The sequence below is a fragment of the Danio rerio genome, chromosome 4 (assembly GCF_052040795.2).
Source record: "Danio rerio strain M-AB ecotype USA chromosome 4, GRCz13ab, whole genome shotgun sequence".
NCBI classification, from domain to species: domain Eukaryota; kingdom Metazoa; phylum Chordata; class Actinopteri; order Cypriniformes; family Danionidae; genus Danio; species Danio rerio.
Window position 1 is genome coordinate 35,339,541 of NC_141024.2, and position 19,782 is coordinate 35,359,322.

General features: G+C 35.1%; 1 protein-coding gene across 1 annotated transcript; it reads left to right on the forward strand.

The window, feature by feature from the left end:
- Window positions 1-933: 933 nt before the first annotated feature.
- On the forward strand, window positions 934-19,395 carry LOC137491196 (uncharacterized). Its single transcript, XM_087248712.2, has 3 exons — window positions 934-986; window positions 1,610-1,757; window positions 12,173-19,395. Exons 2-3 carry the CDS (start codon window positions 1,673-1,675, stop codon window positions 13,543-13,545), a joined length of 1,458 nt encoding a protein of 485 aa, XP_087104838.1. The 5' UTR covers window positions 934-986; window positions 1,610-1,672; the 3' UTR covers window positions 13,546-19,395.
- Window positions 19,396-19,782: the final 387 nt, after the last annotated feature.

Here is a 19,782-nt window from a genome sequence, read left to right on the forward strand (position 1 = left end):
CATATTTATATTGAATACAATTGTAAAGGCTAATATGATATTTAAAAAAGACGTCAAAAATACTGTAAAAGGACGTCAAAAAGACGCTGAAAAGACGTCGAAAAGACGTCGAAAAAAGACGTTGAAAAGACGTCAATAAAAGACGTCATAAAAACTTTCATTCTGGCTCTTCAGAGGACGTAATTTCAACGTCTGACAGAGACGTAGAAAAGACGTCTTTTGGACGTAACTTTGCTTGGTGGGAAGCAGCCAGGTCCAAAATGAGAACAGCTGAACCATGTCTGTTTTTGCCTCCGTATTCTCTTCATTTGCATTCAGCAGAAGAGGCTCAAACAGGTTTGGTTCAAGTAAAGGATGAGTAAATGACATAATTGTGATTTTTATGTGAACTGCCCCTTTAATGCTTCTGTAAGTAAAGGTAAATTAAATATTATTACTGAAGATATTGCTAAAGAATGGCAGGAAACGTGGAACACAGATAACAAGAGACGACAATTCATGTGGAAAAAAGGAAACTCTATATAGACCTATGATGTTGTAGAAATAGAAAAGAAGAGGTTATAATTATAAGGATGAGATTTGGATTCAGATATTATTTATTCATTTTCTTGTCAGCTTAGTTCCTTTATTATTCTGGGGTCGCCACAGCGGAATGAACCGCCAACTTATCCAGCAAGTTTTTACACAGCGGATGCCCTTCCAGCCGTAACCCATCTCTGGGAAAACTCAGATATTAATAGGAAGTAATGTGTTGCAGACATACAAGTCATCATAAGTGGATTAAAAAAGTTAAGAAAATGTTTAGATTTAAGGTTTGAGTGAGAGAAAGCAGATATAGTGTAAAGTAAAAACCATGGGAGAAATATATCAAAAAGTCATGACTGCAAAAGTAAGTGGCAAGAAAGCTAAACAAGAAAAGACTTTTATTTTGGCGTGTGACGTCATCAGGCGGCGCCGCTTCAGCGCTGTGATTCAACTGGAGAAAGGTTTGTTTTAAAATGTTTACACATATATAAATAGATTTAAAGTTAAAGTTCGAAGGTTTTAGTTTGTTATACGATGCTAAATTATGTTCCTGCTGTTGGAAATATTTTAATCCTTTATTCAACGTAGTATTATTTTATTCTCAGTAACCGAGGGCTATTGTTTGAATAAAGTAACAGAAAAGTGTGTAATAAGTGTTCTAAAGAAACGTTTTGTTTATAACTCTCATATAAAGAAACCGTTGAAGCAAGTGTTGAAGAGAAGTTATTTTGTTTCTGTTCATTGTTTTATCTATTTTAAACAATAGAGGTAAAGTTGGTTTTATATTCACACATTCGTTCATTTAGAAGTCTCTATATTGTTTACCATGTTACTTTGAATATTCGAGTGGAATTAGCATGCCAGTATGACTTGAAAACAACATTAACACTGTTTATTTGACTGTGAACAATGCTGTACTTTGATAGTCATTGGCTGCTTATATTATTTCACTATTTAGATTTTGCAAATAATACTTTTCTGAAATTATATTATTAAGGGGGAAGTCTGAATGTGTAAATATAAAACCAACTTTACCTCTATTTTTAAACAGGGCATTTTTTATTGTTTTATTCGTTTTAAACAGGATAAAGTGTCCAAACAGAGAAAAACTCCTGCTGAAGCGACTGATCTCCACACTGTTATAAAGATGGCGTTTATTAAAGAGGAGAGTGAAGATGTGAAGATCGAAGAGACATTCTCAGTCAAACAGGAAGATCTGCAGGAACAAACAGGTTAGTTTTCATTCTCAAAGACCAACTCAGTCATATAGAGGTAAAGTTGGTTTTACACATTCGTTCATTTAGGAGTCTCTATATTGTTTATAGCATGAAAGTATAACTTGAAATCACAGCATTTGACTGTGAACAATGTTGTACTTTGATAGCCATTGACTGCTAATTTGATTTCACTATTTAGAGTTTGCAAAAATTATTTTATGAAATTATATTATTAATGGGAAAGTCTGAATGTGCGAATATAAAGCCAACTTTACCTCTATAATTAAATCCATCTTGCAGCCCTGAGTGTGCTGCCTAGTTCTCCTAAATGCACATAAGCACTCATTGATAAACAGGAATGAGTTTCATTCATTACTTGTTCTCATGTTTTTTGTCATTATTTTATGTATTATTAGTCTCCCATTTTCTCTACCTTCTTAAGGTTATTGCTTTCCTTGTTCTTCTACTGTTAGTAAAGCGTCCTTGAGCACTGGCAATATATAAAATAAATAAATAAAAACAATAAATTTAAAAAGTTTAACTGAGATGAGGGCGAGGCAGTGGCGCAGTAGATAGTGCTGTCGCCTCACAGCAAGAAGGTCGCTGTTTCGAACCTCAGCTCAGCTGGCGTTTCTGTGTGGAGTTTGCATGTTCTCCCTGCCTTCGCGCGGGTTTCCTCCGGGTGCTCCGTTTTCCCCCACAGTCCAAAGACATGTGGTACAGGTGAACTGGGTAGGCTAAATTGTCCGTAGTGTGTGTGTGTGTGAATGTGTGTGTGGATGTTTCCCAGAGATAGGTTGCGGCTGGAAGGGCATCCGGAATATTAAAGGGACTAAGCTGACAAGAAAATGAATGACTATAACTGAGCTGTCGATATTTGACCTACAGTATAGTAGTATATCATAGAAGATATCTGCTATTACAGTGATAGTGTTGGTATAGTACTTTCCATTGGTATATGTCACGTTGATCACAATTCCCTTTTTTCATCAACTTCTTTATGCGGTTAAACTGTTAGAATTACATCATTATTATAATACCTAATTACCAGGGCTAATAAAAATTTTAGGCCTTAAAAAGTCTTACATTTACTAAAGTATTGTGTTGTGGGTCTTAATTTTTTTAACAAGTCTACATTTTCCTCTATTCATGTTTTGCTACTCAGCCTGTCCAAAATCACCAACAATCCATCTCAATAAAACTTAAAATTACCTTTTTAAATAAAAAGTTTAAACTCTATTTATCATAATAGTTTAATTATTTTTTCTCACAATAACTTTTGTTTAAATAAGCTCCATGTATTTCCTGCTGAGGATATCGACTTGCATAGATTTATTTTATTATAGTTTTTAAAACTTTTCAAAATATTTGTAAATTTTTTTTAAATAATTTTTTAAAGGTTATTTTGAAAAACAATTACAAAACAATACAACTAGAGCTTTTGTTAAGAAATATCGAAAATATTGTTTTTTTTCATTATTCATTTATTATTGTATTATTAAATAAAAATATATATATTTTAAAAGGGCAAATTAAAATCTTTTCCATTTGGGCCATTTGAAAAATTTCTTTATGTCAGAAAGCTTGGATGCGCCCAATATTAAATATGCTGAATGAAATGGACACTAAAATAATTAACTGTTATAAAACATTGTACAGTATTCTAAACTATATGATGTTGTTGAGGGACGACATGAAGCAAAGCTAACAATTTATAGTGGAACAATAACATTTAGCATTGCACTGACTACAACTGGCCAACAAACTAGTCTAAAATGACTTTTGCTGTTTAAGAAAATGGATTACAGCATGCTGATGATATGCAAACATTTTAGTGTAAAGTTTGTCAGTATTGACCAAATTCTTCACGTACCAGCAGGCGCCGCCATAGGACGGTATTAGGCATGGGACAATGACAGTTTTCAAGGTATACCGCGGTTTAAAAAAAGTTTTAAAACCATTATTTCTGCTGTACCATCCATACGTTTTTTTTTACATTTTGTTTGAAGATTTTCAGGACAACAGTGTCTCCAGCAGAAAATATATCCAAAGATGCTGTTTTAAATAGTAAAAAAAATTAATTTGAATTATTTAGCCTGACATGTTTACTGCTCCAAAATACTTTCAAAGTTTCTCAAGTGAAAATATGTTGTGTTCAAAGGGGAAAAAAAAGTTTAGGTTTTTTAACCAGACATTTAAAAAGAATATATTTATAAATGGTAATCACAGTACTGAGAAATCATGATATTTTTAGTCAAGTTTATCACATCGTCAGAATCTTATACTGGTCTGTGACGGACTGAGCCAGCACATATAGTAAGGGGCATACAAAAAGTAGATTTTTAAAAAAATATATATTTTAATAAAGTAAAAAAATTTCTCAAAAACTCAAAAAAAAAATAAATGAAACAATTAAATCAATTGAAAAATCAATAAACTAAACAAAGAAAACAAAACTGAGTTCAAACCAAACTAATCATGAATAAAACAAAAACAGAACTCCTTGAAATCACAAGACTGACCACAATTATACCAGAGGGACTAGTCCACAGTAAACAAGAAGGGGGAGACAAAAACAGACAACAACAATAAACAAAGTCAAATATCTAAATACAAATCTAAATATTAGTTAAATAAATTCTAAATGACGCAAAACTAAAAATAAATCTGAACAAACACTGCAAATCATTAATGAAATTAAACTAAAGATCAGCTCTCCCTCCAAGCCATTAAGCCAATGGTATCGGCTGGCGGAACCAATAGATGCCACTTGGCGGCACGTCTGCCCTTTAGTTTGTTGGACTACATCCAGAAACTCCGTTCCTCGTCGACACTGTAGCACGGTACCTTAAACTCAAAACAAAACTAAATTAACAAAACATACACCACACTGGCCATCACATGGTCCATGCTTAATGCTGCTTGATGTTGCAAAGTCAATCATTCATTCATTTTCTTGTCAGCTTAGTCCCTTTATTAATCGGGGGTCGCCACAGCGAAATGAACTGCCAACTTATCCAGCAAGTTTTTATGCAGCGGATGCCCTTCCAGCCACAACCCATCCCTGGGAAACATCCACACACTCAATCATACACACACTCATATACTACGGACAATTTAGCCTACCCAATTCACCTGTACCGCATGTTTTTGGACTGTGGGGGAAACCGGAGCACCCGAAGGAAACCCATGGGAAGGCAGGGAGAACATGCAAACTCCACACAGAAACGCTAACTGAGCCGAGGCTCAAACCAGCGACCTTCTTGTGGTGAGGCTACAGCACTATCTACTGTGCCTCTGCTTCGCCCCTGTTGCAAAGTCATATTTTCTAATTTAATTATTTTTCTTTGTATGTATAGACATGAACACATTTGTTTGTGGAGAAAGTAGCCGTTTATTAGTCATTAGTCAAATAGTCACTAGTCATTTCTCCAATAGGCAACTGAAGCTTTAAAACAATAGCATATGAGATCAGGGCCCCATTTCAGAAAGGAGGTTGAGTGAAAACTCAGAGCATTTTAACCCTGAAATGAGAGAAACTCTGGTATTTGCGTATCAAAATGGCAAGTTTGTGAAATTCGAGAAAGCAGGGTAAGTCAAGCCTGTTTCTGAAAGAGAGGTAACTTGGTAACATACTCTGTGAACCTAACCTGGTCAGCAGGTTTTATTCTCTTAACTCTGTTTTGAGTTTCTGTCGGTCTCCTTTTCTTTTTTTAAAAAATGAAGCAGTATTTCTCACTTAGCCTTACATATTCAGCCACCTATTTTTATGTGCATATTGGATAGGCTATGAGCGTAAAAAAAAAAACAGTTGATGGAAACATCATGATGCACATAACTTTTGAAATATAGGCATGAAAAAACATGCGCTAAATCTTCACCACATGTTCATTGTGTGCTGACATTGTCCTCTGAGGTGAAAGTCATTTATTAAACACAGAAAAGATTTATGTAGTTTTTCTTACCGCAGTAAATTCTGTTTTTACTGTTGAGATTTGGTGCCAGTTAATCAAGAAGTGACAATTTTGTTCTTTTTGATTCATTAAATGGAAACGCTGATTCATTCATTCATTTTCTTTTTGGCTTAGTCCCTTTATTAATTGGGGGTCGTCACAGCGGTATGGACTGTGTACGTTTTGTTCATTTGTTTTCCATTTTTAAACGGAATAAAGGAAAGGAAAAAAATGGCCGTTTTTCTTTTGCTTACGAGAAAACGAAAAAACGAGATTTTGGCTGGATTTTCGTTTTTTGGTTTAAGGTAGGAAAACGGATAAACGACTTTAAAATTCCTTTTACACATGTAGGCGGTGCTGAAACGCCCACTTTCCTCTAATTGGTCACCCAAATCTGAGCTTGTGACGTCGCCCCATCAAAATAAAAGCCTTACACGCAGGCTTTTATTTATTATTATTTAATTATATATAAACTAAGTTTACATATTCTATTATTTGAACCACACACAGTTAGCAGGCTTACATTCATTGCGTATGTATAAATTAAATAAAAACGTAAATTAGCAGTATTCTTAGACATTTGTCATTAAAATAAGGTCATAGTTTACTGCCAAGCTTCTTGCTGCTGTGCACCTGATGCTAAGCAAAGATAGCCATTTCCAAGCAGCAACTGGTTTGTATGATTGTTTCAGAGCAAGGACTTTATAATAATAATAATAATAATAACAATAATAATAATAATGATTATTATTATTATTATCACTTACTAGTGTTTTTATTGTTTAGTTTTTCTTTTTAATAGTTGTTAGCAGAACCAGAATAAGAACACATTGGGCCCTGCTATAAAAACAAAGGGTACCATTTGTTTTTATTTTATCTCTTAATATTTTAATTATATATTGAAATTATTTACTTGATAATTAATACTATTTTATTGCAAAGCCAAAGTAGGCTTGTCTTATTATTTTTTGTAATTTGCTGTAATTGTTATTGTAGGCTACATGGCAGGCTATGCGAAATATTTTAAATAACATTTACTTGTAACCTTACTTATTCGAGAGCCGAACCTAAAAAAGTTTAAGTGCAAAAAGCCTGTACAATAAAGTGAGCCACAATGCATATTTCTAGCACATTCTTTCACTCAACAATTATTGCTGAAATAATGAAATAAATTTCAAATTAACTAATTAAACACATTGTAGTTGATAAAAAATAGTGCCTAGTAATTCCGATAAACAGATGAGCTCGCTGCATGTGCGTTGCGCTAATAATTTGACATTGCTCTTCTTGAGAAAGTGCTACAGCGGGCCCTGCTTATTTCACATATAAGGTTGGTGATAAGTAATTTTTTTTATTTATTTTTTTGCACATTATTTTGACAATAAATAAGGCACCCAGTATTTCTGATGCACAGTCTCTTTTATGGCTACACTAATGAATTAGAGGACACAATCTCAAACAAAACTTGATGCTTGTTTACATTATCTAAAGTCATTTCTCACAGGTTGTAAAGCTTATATATTTTCGTTTTAATATGCAAATAATTTTCTTTAATTTGTAATAGGCCTATTGTCCCTCATTGCATAAAATAATCAGCCTTTGTATTTAATATTTGTAAATTGTCCATCCAGTTTGACGCAAGCTAAACAACATTTTGGCCTGTTTTGCTTATTAAATGAGTGATTTTCACGGAGAAACAAATCATCCATACACACAGTTTTGTATAGGACCAGTGTGAACAAAAATATACACTTCATCGTAGCCTATAGGAAAATGTATCTGTTTAGAAACAATTTTGTTTGGTATAATTAAAAATATTAAAAATACAATAAAAATAAAATGGAAGAATAACATTTGAAGTGCTTCAAAATAATATTCACAATACGCTGCATGCAGCGCCAAAACACAAACTGTTTTTTAGTTTAATAAAATATTAATATGAACAGCTCCGAAAAGGCGCTTCTATTTAGCTTGTAGCCTAAATAATAGTTTAGATTTTATAACATATAATGTTCCATTAGTTTAAATGTATAATGTTTTTAATATTTATGGATTATATAAAATATATAGTTTATATAAATGCGCTTTGATCATTCAAGGATCATAATGCGTTGCATATTCTTCTTATTCTTCATTAGGCTTGATCCGTAAATTGTGTATTTTATAAACTGATCGTTTATAAGGACTAGGCTATTAATAACTGTAATTCCTCGCATGGAAAAGTCTTGATGAAAGAAATAAAGAGAACTTAATTCGGCATAGGCATATAGTGTGCTTATTTCTGCGCGCTTTACCGAATTACCTTTTTTATTATTTTATGCAGTAAATGCATCTGGCAGCACCGAAAAGAACAAATGTCAAGTTATTAGCGCAGCACACAGACAGCTAGCTCGTCTGTTAGTCTGAACCAGGGCTTTTCAAACTATTCATTGCACATCCACCGATCCTATTGTATTTTATTTAAGATAAACCACTTATTTAAAATATTCCGCAGCCTGTATATATATGTATATGTGTGTGTATGTGTGTGTGTGTTTGTGTGTGTGTATATATATATATATATATATATATATATATATATATATATATATATATAAATAATGCCACTATAATAACAGCAACAAATACCAAAAAAATAAGACAGACCTACTTTGGTGTTGCATTAAAATCTTAAAGAGCGTTTTCACGGGTTGCCTGCATACTCTTCAATACACCACTGAATTATAATGTCATAATATTTAATAATTTAGTAATTATATTTAAGATAAACACCTGACCTCCATTTAATAAATACTAATTTGCCATATTCTGTAAATTTGAAGTTTAAAGTTTAAGTTAAATCATTTAAGTAAATAACTAAGTAAATAAAAATATTAATAATGATAATATTATAATAATAATAAAAATAATAATAATAAACTATTATTTTATACAGAGTATTATTTAGGCCTACAAAAGCCCTGAAACAATCATGTAAACCAGTTGCTGCTCGGAAATGGCTATCTTTGCTCAGCAACAGGTCCACAGCAGCAAGAAGCTTGGCAGTGAACTATGACCTTATTTTAATGACAAACGTCTAAGAATACTGCTAATTTATGTTTTTATTTAGTTTATACATACGCAATGAATGTAAGCCTGCCAACTGTGTGTGGTTCAAATGATAGAATATGTAAACTTAGTTTATATATAGGCTAATTAATAATAAATAAAAGCCTGCGTGTAAGGCTTTTATTTTGAGGGCGAACGTGAAAATGGGCGTTTCAGCACCGTCTACATGTGTAAAATGAATTTTAAAGTCGTTTATCCGTTTTCCTACCCTAAACCAAAAAAACGAAAATCCAGCCATAATTTCGTTTTCTCGTGAGCAAAAGAAAATGGGAAAACGGCCGTTTTCTCCATTTCCTTTATTCCGTTTGAAAATGGAAAACAAATGAACAAAACGTACGAGGACCATACACTGACCGTTTTTGTTTTCTGGTGATTTTATTTTTTGCTATTCAAAATAAAAAATCTAATCATTTTTGAATTTTGGTTTTTCGTTTTTCACCACGAAAAAGAAAAATGAGCCGTTTTTTCATTTTTGTTTTAAAAACGCCAGAAGGTTATGAGTAAGCCCACATAAAATCTGTGTGCACAGAAATCCGCAGAATTTTAGCCCATCATTGAGTCTATTTATTTACTTGTATAAATGTGTGTACATTTATTTATTTTTTCAGTTTTTTTAATTAATTTCAGTAATATTATTAACTAATATGAAAATGTTTATTTAATTTATCTACAATACAGTGTGTAAAGTAATATTTTCTGTCTTTTAGTAGAGATATTATAGAAGAGATTTGCTTTGTTTACCAAACAAGTGGATCTAGATAGATTTGCTTTGTAAAAAGCTTTTAATTAAGATACTCCCAAAATAAAACCACATAAATCCGCAGTTTTTATTTATTTATTTATTTTTTATACTAAATTCTCAGAAGAAATAGCAAAAAAGGTCAAGATTCTGTTTGGCCCTAGTTATGAGGTAAAATCTGAAAGAAAAGAGAAACCGGTGTGTAAATTGAAAACAATCACTTTATGGACTCAAGCAGTCAGGCAGGAACTAAAAGATAAACTTACGTAAAGTACGCCAGCACCTTTACTGAACAAATTCCAGTTTGTGCATTAAAAAAGGTTGGCTATAAGAGATTCTATGATGATGAAAATGTGTGTGAATGCACAAACCAGCAGGCTGAGCACACTGCAGAACGTCTAAAATGTTGTTTTGGTCATTCTAAAACACCTGAACCATTTCAGTATTCATGTTATTATATTATTAATGATCTCCAGAGCGTCTGGAGTGTGTCAAGAGTGTCTGTTCTCTGCATCTCATGGCTTCAAACGCCACCACATGTTCATTGTCCTCTGAGGGGAAAGTCATTTATTAAATAAGCAAAAGATTTTTAACTATTTCTACCGTAATAAATTCTGTTTTTACTGTTGATACCTGGAACCAGTTAATCAGGAAGTGTCGATTTTGTTCTTTTTGATTCATTGAATGGAAACGCTGATTTATTTGTGTATTTTTCATACAATATTCCAGTTTTGCAAATAAATTAAGTTCTCATTTTTGGATGGAAACACAGCTATTACCAACATTTCAGTCTCACAAAGAACAGTACGTCACGTATGCGAATGGCTTGGCCTTTAATGAATAATTAGCTTAACATTACAGACCTTCGACAGGGACATGTACTGTATCTATGAAAGCCTTCTCAAATTCTTCGGTCCATGGAATCTGATTCTTTATGGCTTTAGCCATGTCTTCTAAAGACATTCCTCTCAGACTTCCCTCACATAAATTGGGACCCAACTTCATTGGACCATTTCCCATTATCAAGGTGCTCAGTCTAGTGTTGGTTCAACTCAAATTAAGTCTAAGTTTAAAAACATTCATCCAGTCTTTTTTTTAAGGTGTCTAAGATCAAACCCATGCTTTTCTCCCCACTGCACCCCATAACCTCTGCTCCTCTGCCTCCCAGACTGGTTGAGGGTGCACTCACATACACGGTGCACTGGCCCCTGCATGTGAGGAGAAGAGGTAGAGAGGTTATCAGTATCGGGTAGACTGGAAAGGTTATGGTCCACAGGAAAGATGTTGGATTCCTGCTCTGGATATTCTGGACCGCTCTCTCATTGATCAGTTTCATTAGTTCCATAGTGAGTCTTAAGGGAATGCCAGGGGCCGTTCTTGAGAGAGGGGGTACTGTCACCGTACCTCACGCTTTTGCTCTCTTCTCCTGTTCTGGGTTACAGATTATCTCATGTCATCTGCTTTTATTTGCAGTCACAGAAGCTCTCGTTTCCCTTTTTTCCTGTTTATACCACATCATTCCCTTCATGTTTGTCAGTATGTTATCGATCATTTGTGTGCATATTATTTTGTTACTCACCCTGTATTTGTGTCCAGGACCGCTAGTGAGTGAGTGTCTGGTTGTTTTTTCCCATGAAACTTTATCAGCGCTCACCCGACTGGGTGTTTACTTTGATTTTTGCTTTTTCCGGTTCTCACTCCTTAATAAACCCTTGTTGTTTTTCTGCATTTGATTCAGTTTTTTTTGTTTTTTGTTTTTTTTTTACTTATGACACAAGAATTTTCTTTTTCATTTGTGTTTACATGTCTTTAGATTTTGGCATGATGTCTAGCTTTTGAGGCTCTTTTGGTCTACTTCAGACAGGTCCTATTTAGGTAATTTCTTGATTGAGAACGTGTGGTAGTTATCAGGTCTGGGTGTGGCTAGAGAACTTGAACCCGGTGTGATAAATAAAGTTATGTTTAATGGGGAAAAACATTTTCACACAAGTCTGTGTAGTTCAGTGTTTTGTCTTCCTTTTAAGAATAAAATTCTTCATTTAAAAACTGCACAATGCATTTAGTTATGTTATCTTTGTCTAATATTTACATTTGTTTGATGATCTGAAACCGTTAAGTGTTAGTATTCTGCATTGCATTCGTTACATGCAGATTACTAAACCAGAGAACATTTGTCATCTAAAGGTGCAGGTTTAAGGCTTTATGCAGATGTTATGCAGATATGTCTCATGTCTGTGGGGCAAATATTCTCAGAGATTCAGCTGCTTTTTTTTTCTGACAGGTTTACCAGTCAGGCACAGAATGAAAAAGCATTCCCTATCTGCTTTACAAGTTTTTCAAAAACATGTTGTTTTGTGTGATTACGAATATATACAAATAGAAACTGGCCATTTACAGTTTTCAAATTTATGTCTCATCAATATGACCAAAATGCTCTGGGATTAATCATATAAGTATTCGCTTAAATGTGTTTGTGTGTAATGGACACTAGGAGGTTAATATGACAAGATCAATCTAAATATGATCTGCTGTTTTTACATTTAATGTGCATCAAAATTAAAGTTTTTACTTCCTTTTCACTGAGAGTTTTAATGATTTACTAAAAGCTGAACTTTTTTTTATTATTTCAGACCTAGTTAAAGAGTATGAGAGGAGTAAAGAGGAGGAACATCATGTCAAAATTGAAGACAAAACTCATTTAGAGACTGATGATATTTTAAAAATGAGAGACAAGCGTTGTTTTACCTGCAATCAGTGTGGGAAGAGTTTGGCAAACAAAAGCAAACTAAAGATCCACATGAGGATCCACAATAGAGAGAAACTATTCACATGCACTCAGTGTGGGAAGAATTTCAACCAATCATCACACCTTAATCAACACATGAGGATTCACACTGGAGAGAAACCATTCACATGCACCCAGTGTGGGAAGAGTTTCAGCAACTCAGCAAACCTTAATCAACACATGAGGATTCACACTGGAGAGAAACCATTCACATGCACTCAGTGTGGGAAGAGTTTCAGCCAATCATCATACCTTAATATACACATGAGGATCCACACTGGAGAGAAACCATTCACATGCCCTCAGTGTGGGAAGAGTTTCAGCCAATCACAATACCTTAATCAGCACATGAGGATCCACACTGGAGAGAAACCATTCACATGCAGTCAGTGTGGGAAGAGTTTCAGCCAATCATCATCCCTTAATCTACACATAAGGATACACACTGGAGAGAAACCATTCACATGTACTCAGTGTGGTAAGAGTTTCAACAAATCATCAATCCTTAATATACACATGAGGAACCACACTGGAGAGAAACCATTCACATGCCTTCAGTGTGGGAAGAGTTTTAGCCAATCAACATCCCTTAATCAACACATGAGGATCCACACTGGGGAGAAACTATTCACATGCACCCAGTGTGGGAAGAGTTTCAGCAACTCAGCAAACCTTAATCAACACATGAGGATTCACACTGGAGAGAAACCATTCACATGCAGTCAGTGTGGGAAGAGTTTCAGCCAATCATCATACCTTAATATACACATGAGGATCCACACTGGAGAGAAACCATTCACATGCCCTCAGTGTGGGAAGAGTTTCAGCCAATCACCATACCTTAATCATCACATGAGGATCCACACTGGAGAGAAACCATTCACATGTACTCAATGTGGGAAGAGTTTCAGCCAATCATCAAACCTTAATATACACATGAGGAATCACAGTGGAGAGAAACCATTCACATGCACTCAGTGTGAGAAGAGTTTTAGCCAATCAACATCCCTTAATCGACACATGATGATCCACACTGGAGAGAAAGAGTTTATGTGCTTGAAGTGTGAGAAGACTTTTATTACAGCTGCAGAATTGAAACGCCACCAGAGGGTTCACACTGGAGAAAAAACGTACAAGTGTTCACAGTGCAGTAAGAGGTTTGCTCGCTCAGGAACCCTGAAAACACATGAGAGAATTCACACTGGAGAGAAACTGTAGACGTGATCAGTGTGTACAAAGTTTCACTTAATCAGGGCAGCTTAAGAAACACATGGGATGGTTTCTGGTAAGGCGCCGACACATGTAGCAGCATAGAAAGAGCGCTTCCATACACACTGGTATTAATCCTCCTTTTTACATCATATATAATAACCTAAACCATATTTAAATGACATGGAGGAGGGACAAAAACAAAAAGGCTAGGACAAAACAACCAGTTAATCCTGAAAAAAATGAGAAATCAACAGATGAAAAATCCAAGACAGACGGAATAGCTGATAGCCTGTCACCTATCATTTCAGCAATATTTACAGACATCAAAGCTTTCCAGAAGAATATTAAATCTGATTTAACCGCCTTCCAAGATTCTCTCGCAAAAGATGTGAAAATGGAATTAAGTAACTGTAAACAAGAAGTCAATCAACAACTGGATGACCTTATCACGGACCTAAATGCAACGACAGAAAAGGTCAACGAAGTGGAGCAGCGAGTTGGAGAATTTTGGAGGAGAACATTGCAGAGATGAAAGAAATGCTCAATCAATCCATTCAAGTACAAGAAAATTTAAAAGAGAAACTGTGAGATATAGAAAAACGCTCCCGTAGAAATAATAATCAGATTTTTGGAATCCCGGAAGAAAGCATTCTGAATGAAAAGGGAATTAAGTTCTAAACACCACCGCCGGCAAGACTTAAAATCTTTTTGGAAAACAAAGGACCTGGTCCTCCGCTTTGCATGGAGAAAAAAAGTAATACACTGAAATAAAAAAAGAATTTTCTTTGACCAAGACTACCCACCTGAGATCCAACAGAAAAGACGGGCTTTTGCTCCGATAAGAAAAATTCTGAATGAAAAGGGGATTAAGTTCCAAACACCGAATCTTTCTGGAAAACAGGGCAGTCATGTACAATTTGATGACGGAGGCATCAAGAGAAAGTCTGAAAGAAAAAGGACTGATAAACAGCGAAGAAGAAACTATTATAGGAATCCCTGGGAAAGAGAAACAAAGACCTTGGCAAAAGGTTGGAGTGACATGGAAGAAAAGTAAGGAAAAACATCAAACGAAGATCCGGGAAAAACTATGTGAATTTCAAAGGGACAACACTAGCTTTGTTTGGAAGAAGGGTAAAACCTGACAGATCCTAACAAAGAACTCTGAGAGACTGGTAAAACTTCTTGACTTGATTCACCGATAATGGACCAAGGTTATAATAGTTTTGGATTTTTCATTAGTTTTAGTTTCTATTTCGTTTTGACTTTTTATTTTCAAATTCAGTTAGTTTTAATTAGTTTTAGAGGCAGATTTCTTAGTTTTTATTAGTTTCTATATTTTAAAAATGTCTTTTTATTAGTTTCAGTATTAGTTTCAGTTTTTTTAAATGTGGATATTTGTTAGATGCAAAATTCTAAATCAACAATATAAATATTGTATAATAAAAACTCAACCACACATTTTTTGAAACATGTATTCAAAGAATATGAACACTATCATCCACCACAACCATCTACCCATCCTCAAGTTAGACACCCAGTAGTGATGGACAGGGCCGGATAAAACTATAGGCATTATGGGCACAGGCCCAGGGGCCCGTCCGCACTTAGATTTTGCCTACTTTTCATCACCAGAAAGACAAGTGGGAATTATTGATAAGTGTGTGTATTATGGAGGACTCCGACTCCTAGAACTGGATTGGAGAGGTGTTATCCAAATCATGTGCAGTATAAGTTTGTAGAAGTTATACATTAAAATACCCTAAATATACATTTTAATACTGCTTCAGTGAACTTGAACAAGTACATTAAAATCCATTAATTTCCCCTAGTTGTATTAGTATTTTTTTCTTTCAAATTAAATGCTTTAAAAATAGGTTAAATCTTTGTAGAATAGAAATATATGTACTGTATATCAATTATTTAAAAAATGTGGGCAATACATTATAGATAATTTTTTTATCAAATATTATATTAATCTTATTTTTTAATTCAACTATAGGGTGCGGCTATAGTGAGCCTTCAAGACATTGTGCCCAATGGGCTCTGAATTATTAATCCGGGCCTGCTGATGGGTAATTCAGATTTTTAACGTGGATGTTAGGACTCAACATTATGTAGTCAGCAATAGTAATTTAAGTCAATTAAAATGATCAGAAAAGTCTTTCAGTAAAGTTTTGCAACCCAACTGAATCATGATTCACTCATTTAAATTCCATTATGATTGTCTGCTATGAAATAAACTTGCGTTTTTTCACCAGATCCTCTCATTTAAGCCTTAGTTTACCCGTGCTTCAGTTCTTCCAGTTCAGTTCAGTGGTTCAGATCAGTCACACAGCAGGCTGAGGGCTGTACTGTTTTTGTTTGGTTCACTGAATCACGCATGCGCAGTATTAACGGTTCACCGCTTCTCAATGTAAAGTTGCTGTTCTAATAACTGAATGAGAGTATATATTGGCTTATTTAGAGTCAGAGGGGTAGTAGACTTGTTATAAAGTAAGTAGTTGGTGGATAAGTTCTTACTGGAGACGCGAATCGTTTCAAATGATTTAGTTCGATTTAGTGAACTAGTTCAACTGGTTCAGTTAGAAGATCCGGTTAAAAAGATTTGTTCGCGATCGCGATACAGAAATAAAACCCATTATTGGGCATAAACGTGTTAAAGTAATACTTTTAAGTATCTTTATTTAATGCTGTCGCCGTGATGCTGTCATGTCCACTCATTGCTTTTGTCGCGGGAGCAACAGCGAGGATGACTGGAGGAGAGCCGGCTCGATCCGGCCAATGGCAGCAGGAGACACTGAGGTGCGGAAGGATCAAACACAAACACCTGCAGCGCGGAATATATTTACTTCTAAAAGGCTTACAGTAAGATTATGTATTAAATACATTTACAAACACGAAAACGAGGTTTTTGCTATCATTTTAGTTTGTTTCAGTTAGTTTTGTATCTACACAACACAGTTTCAGTTAGTTCTAGTTTTTAAAAGAACTAGTTTTTAATTTTATTACAGTTAACGACAATTATTTTACATTTTAGTTTTAATTTTTCGTTTTCGTTAACTATAATAACCTTGTAATGGACATTTAAATAGTTTAAAGGAAGAATGGTATTTAAACAGACTGACCAACGACACAAGATGAACAATTAAAGCACACCAAGACTCAAGCCATTGAGTAACATACTGGTAGGAAGACATAAAAGGATTCAAATTTATACACTTAAAATCCCTTGCTATAATTAGTATAAATATTAAATTTGAAAACCTAGCCAGAAATACAAGAATATTCCCAGACATGGGAGCTGAATATATTCGTTAACATTTTTTGTGCAATAGGCACAGCAAGGAGAGGCCCTTTAGAGAAGGAAGACTTTCCCCTCACGTTAAGAAGTTATTTAAGACTTTAAGGGTTGAAGACCGTTTTCGTTATTTTTTGTATGTGTTAAAGATTTTCTTGTTTGTGTTTTTCATGTTCCGGTCACAGTGATCTTCGCAATAACATCTGATTATAGTATATGCAAAAACAGAAATATAGAGTAATTACTTTCAATATTAATGGGTTAGTAAATCCGATTAAAAGAAGCAAACTCAAGGCTAAAATAAAAAGAGAAAAGCAACAGATAATCTTCTGGCAAGAGAAACATCTTTCTGATACAGAACATAAGAAATTGGAAAAAAATGGGATTTAAGGTTTTCTTTTTATTTTATTATCTTTCTCATATAATAATGGTCGTAAATAAGGAGTAATGACATTAATCTTAAATAAAATCTAATTTCAGTTAATTTCTGAAATTACTGATAAAAAAGGATGAAGGAACTATCGACCAAAAAGTTGCGTTAGTTAATATATTTAGACCTCCTGAAAAAGACAAAGCATTTCTCAAAAGAAAAAAAAAAGTATTATAGCTAAGGAGGTGTCAGGTATGTTGATCTGTGGGGGAGACTGGAATGTACAACTTCAGCCTAAATTGGACTCGTCCTCTAATAAGCAAATTAGTCAGAAAACTAAACAAATAAAATATCTGATGAAAGAATTAGGCTTAATAGATGTTTGGAGAGACATTTACCCTCTTAAAAAATAATGTACTTTCTTTTCTACCGCCCACATGTATCATTCTAGAATTTATCTTTTTACTTTAGGTCTGATCAACATAAAATAAAAGACTGTAAAATAGGAACAAAGGACATCTCAGACCAAGCAGGAGCTTATTTAACAGTGTACCTGGACAATAAAGCCAAAAAGACATTTTGGCGATTTAACCCTTATCATTTGGATGATTTAACATGTGTAGAATATGTTAAAAAAGAGCTATTAGAATATTTAAAACAATGATAATGGAGAGGGGTCACCTAGTATCCTATAGGACGCAGCTAAAGCTGTTATGCGAGGTAAACATAATGTGGGGATCAAGGAAAATAAACTGAATTACATGAATAATCTAAATATACAACTTAAAGAATTAGTTACTAAATATGTAATGTAATGTAATGTGTATTTATATAGCGCATTTATTGTGTATGGCCACACACCCAAAGCGCTTCACAATCATGAGGGGGGGTCTCTCCACACCACCACCAGTGTGCAGCATCCACTTGGATGATGCGACAGCAGCCACAGGACAACGGCGCCAGTGAGCTCACCACACACCAGCTATTGGTGGAGTGGAGAGACAGTGATAGAGCCAATTTGGTGGAAGGGGATGATTGGGAGGCCATGATTCAATGACTGTAAAAAATATGGACGACGCGACAGCCCCTTTTCCCATTGAACGCCTTGAAGGCAAAACGCCTGTTTGACGGGCACAAACTGTCGCAAAAGACTGCTGAAATAGGAGCGTGGACATGCACAGAAGGACTGTCTGATGCTGCGTTCACACCAGACGCGGAACACGCGTAAAACGCGAGTGATTTACATGTTAAGTCAATGCATACCCGCGAATACACATCCTGCGGCACGATACGCGTGAATGTCACGGCGCGAATGATGAGAATTGCATGCCGCGAATGGCGTGGCACGAATTGAGTGTTTTGAGCGTTTGACGTGAATCACTCGAGTTCGAAAATCTGAACTTCAGCGGGCATTCGCGCCGCGTTAACCAATCAGGAGCTTGCTCTTGTGGGGGCGTGATTGTAACGTATCACCTGTTGTCGGTGTCCCAGGGGAAATCCCCCAGCAGACACCGACAAGAAGTTCATCAAACTGGGCTGGGCTCAGTCAGAAGCACCGCTGAAAACCTCCATCAGCCAGGTTAATTTTCTGGAGGAGTCTATGAGCTTAAAGAGCTAGATGCACCTCTGAAAGGATGTAGTGGACTCAGACACAGCACTAAACGTATTGATGCTGTTTATCATCCTTCATTAAGCACATAAACACTGTTATTTTCTTCATAAAATCCATGTTAGCCCTTTAGATATGAAGCTAGAGTCACGGGGCAGACAGAAGCCCTGCCCTTCACACGAATCTGTGTCTGTTCTGAAGTGAATTTGACACGCGAATGAAGCAAGTAACCTCAAATGTTCACGCGGCTATTTATGCGCGATTTATCCGCGCGTTCCTTGTCTGGTGTGAACACAGCATGATGGAGCCAGAGGAGGAGCCGCGAAAATGAGCGGAATCGAGCTTCCAACCAAACGCTTTATGTAAAATCAACCACGCCCCCCGAACTGCTCATTTGACTGCCGGTAACTGCACTATAACAGTCATTTGACTGCCGGTAACTGCACAATAACAAAGGCTAGCTGATGTAAATAGAAGCACTTACATTTAAAAACACAGAATAATATGCGGTTTAAAAACGCTGTGATGTAAGCTGTTAAACTTTAATAAAAGCAATACATGCTGGACTGCAGAAATAAACGATCTTTTATACACTAGCTTGAACATGAGCACAAATAATATATTCTCTTATAACAGGGTTGTTGGTATTTGTTATCTTCATAGGGGTGGAAATAACACTTGTAAAATATGAACAACCCAAAATATAGCCTACACACCAATTTACCAGGCGGGAACAATCGTGCGTTTAGAAGATAAATACAGAAGATTACTAAATATCAACAGGATATTAACACATTCCAACCCTGCAATTTGTGCAAAAAAAACTGTGCAGTATTAATACAATGTCCATCTGCTGCAACATCGCTAATATATTGTTTATTGATTTTCGCTTGAATTGTTTATTTATTTAAATTTTTTTGTCTCCGTTTTCATTTGGTTTATTCGATGCCTTCATTTTATCTGGCA

Coding starts and splice junctions, on each gene's coding strand:
- LOC137491196 (XM_087248712.2), top strand. CDS start 1,673: ATGGCGTTTATTAAAGAGGAGAGTGAAGATGTGAAGATCGAAGAGACA. Junction 1,758..12,172: donor AGATCTGCAGGAACAAACAG/GTTAGTTTTCAT, acceptor TTATTATTTCAG/ACCTAGTTAAAGAGTATGAG.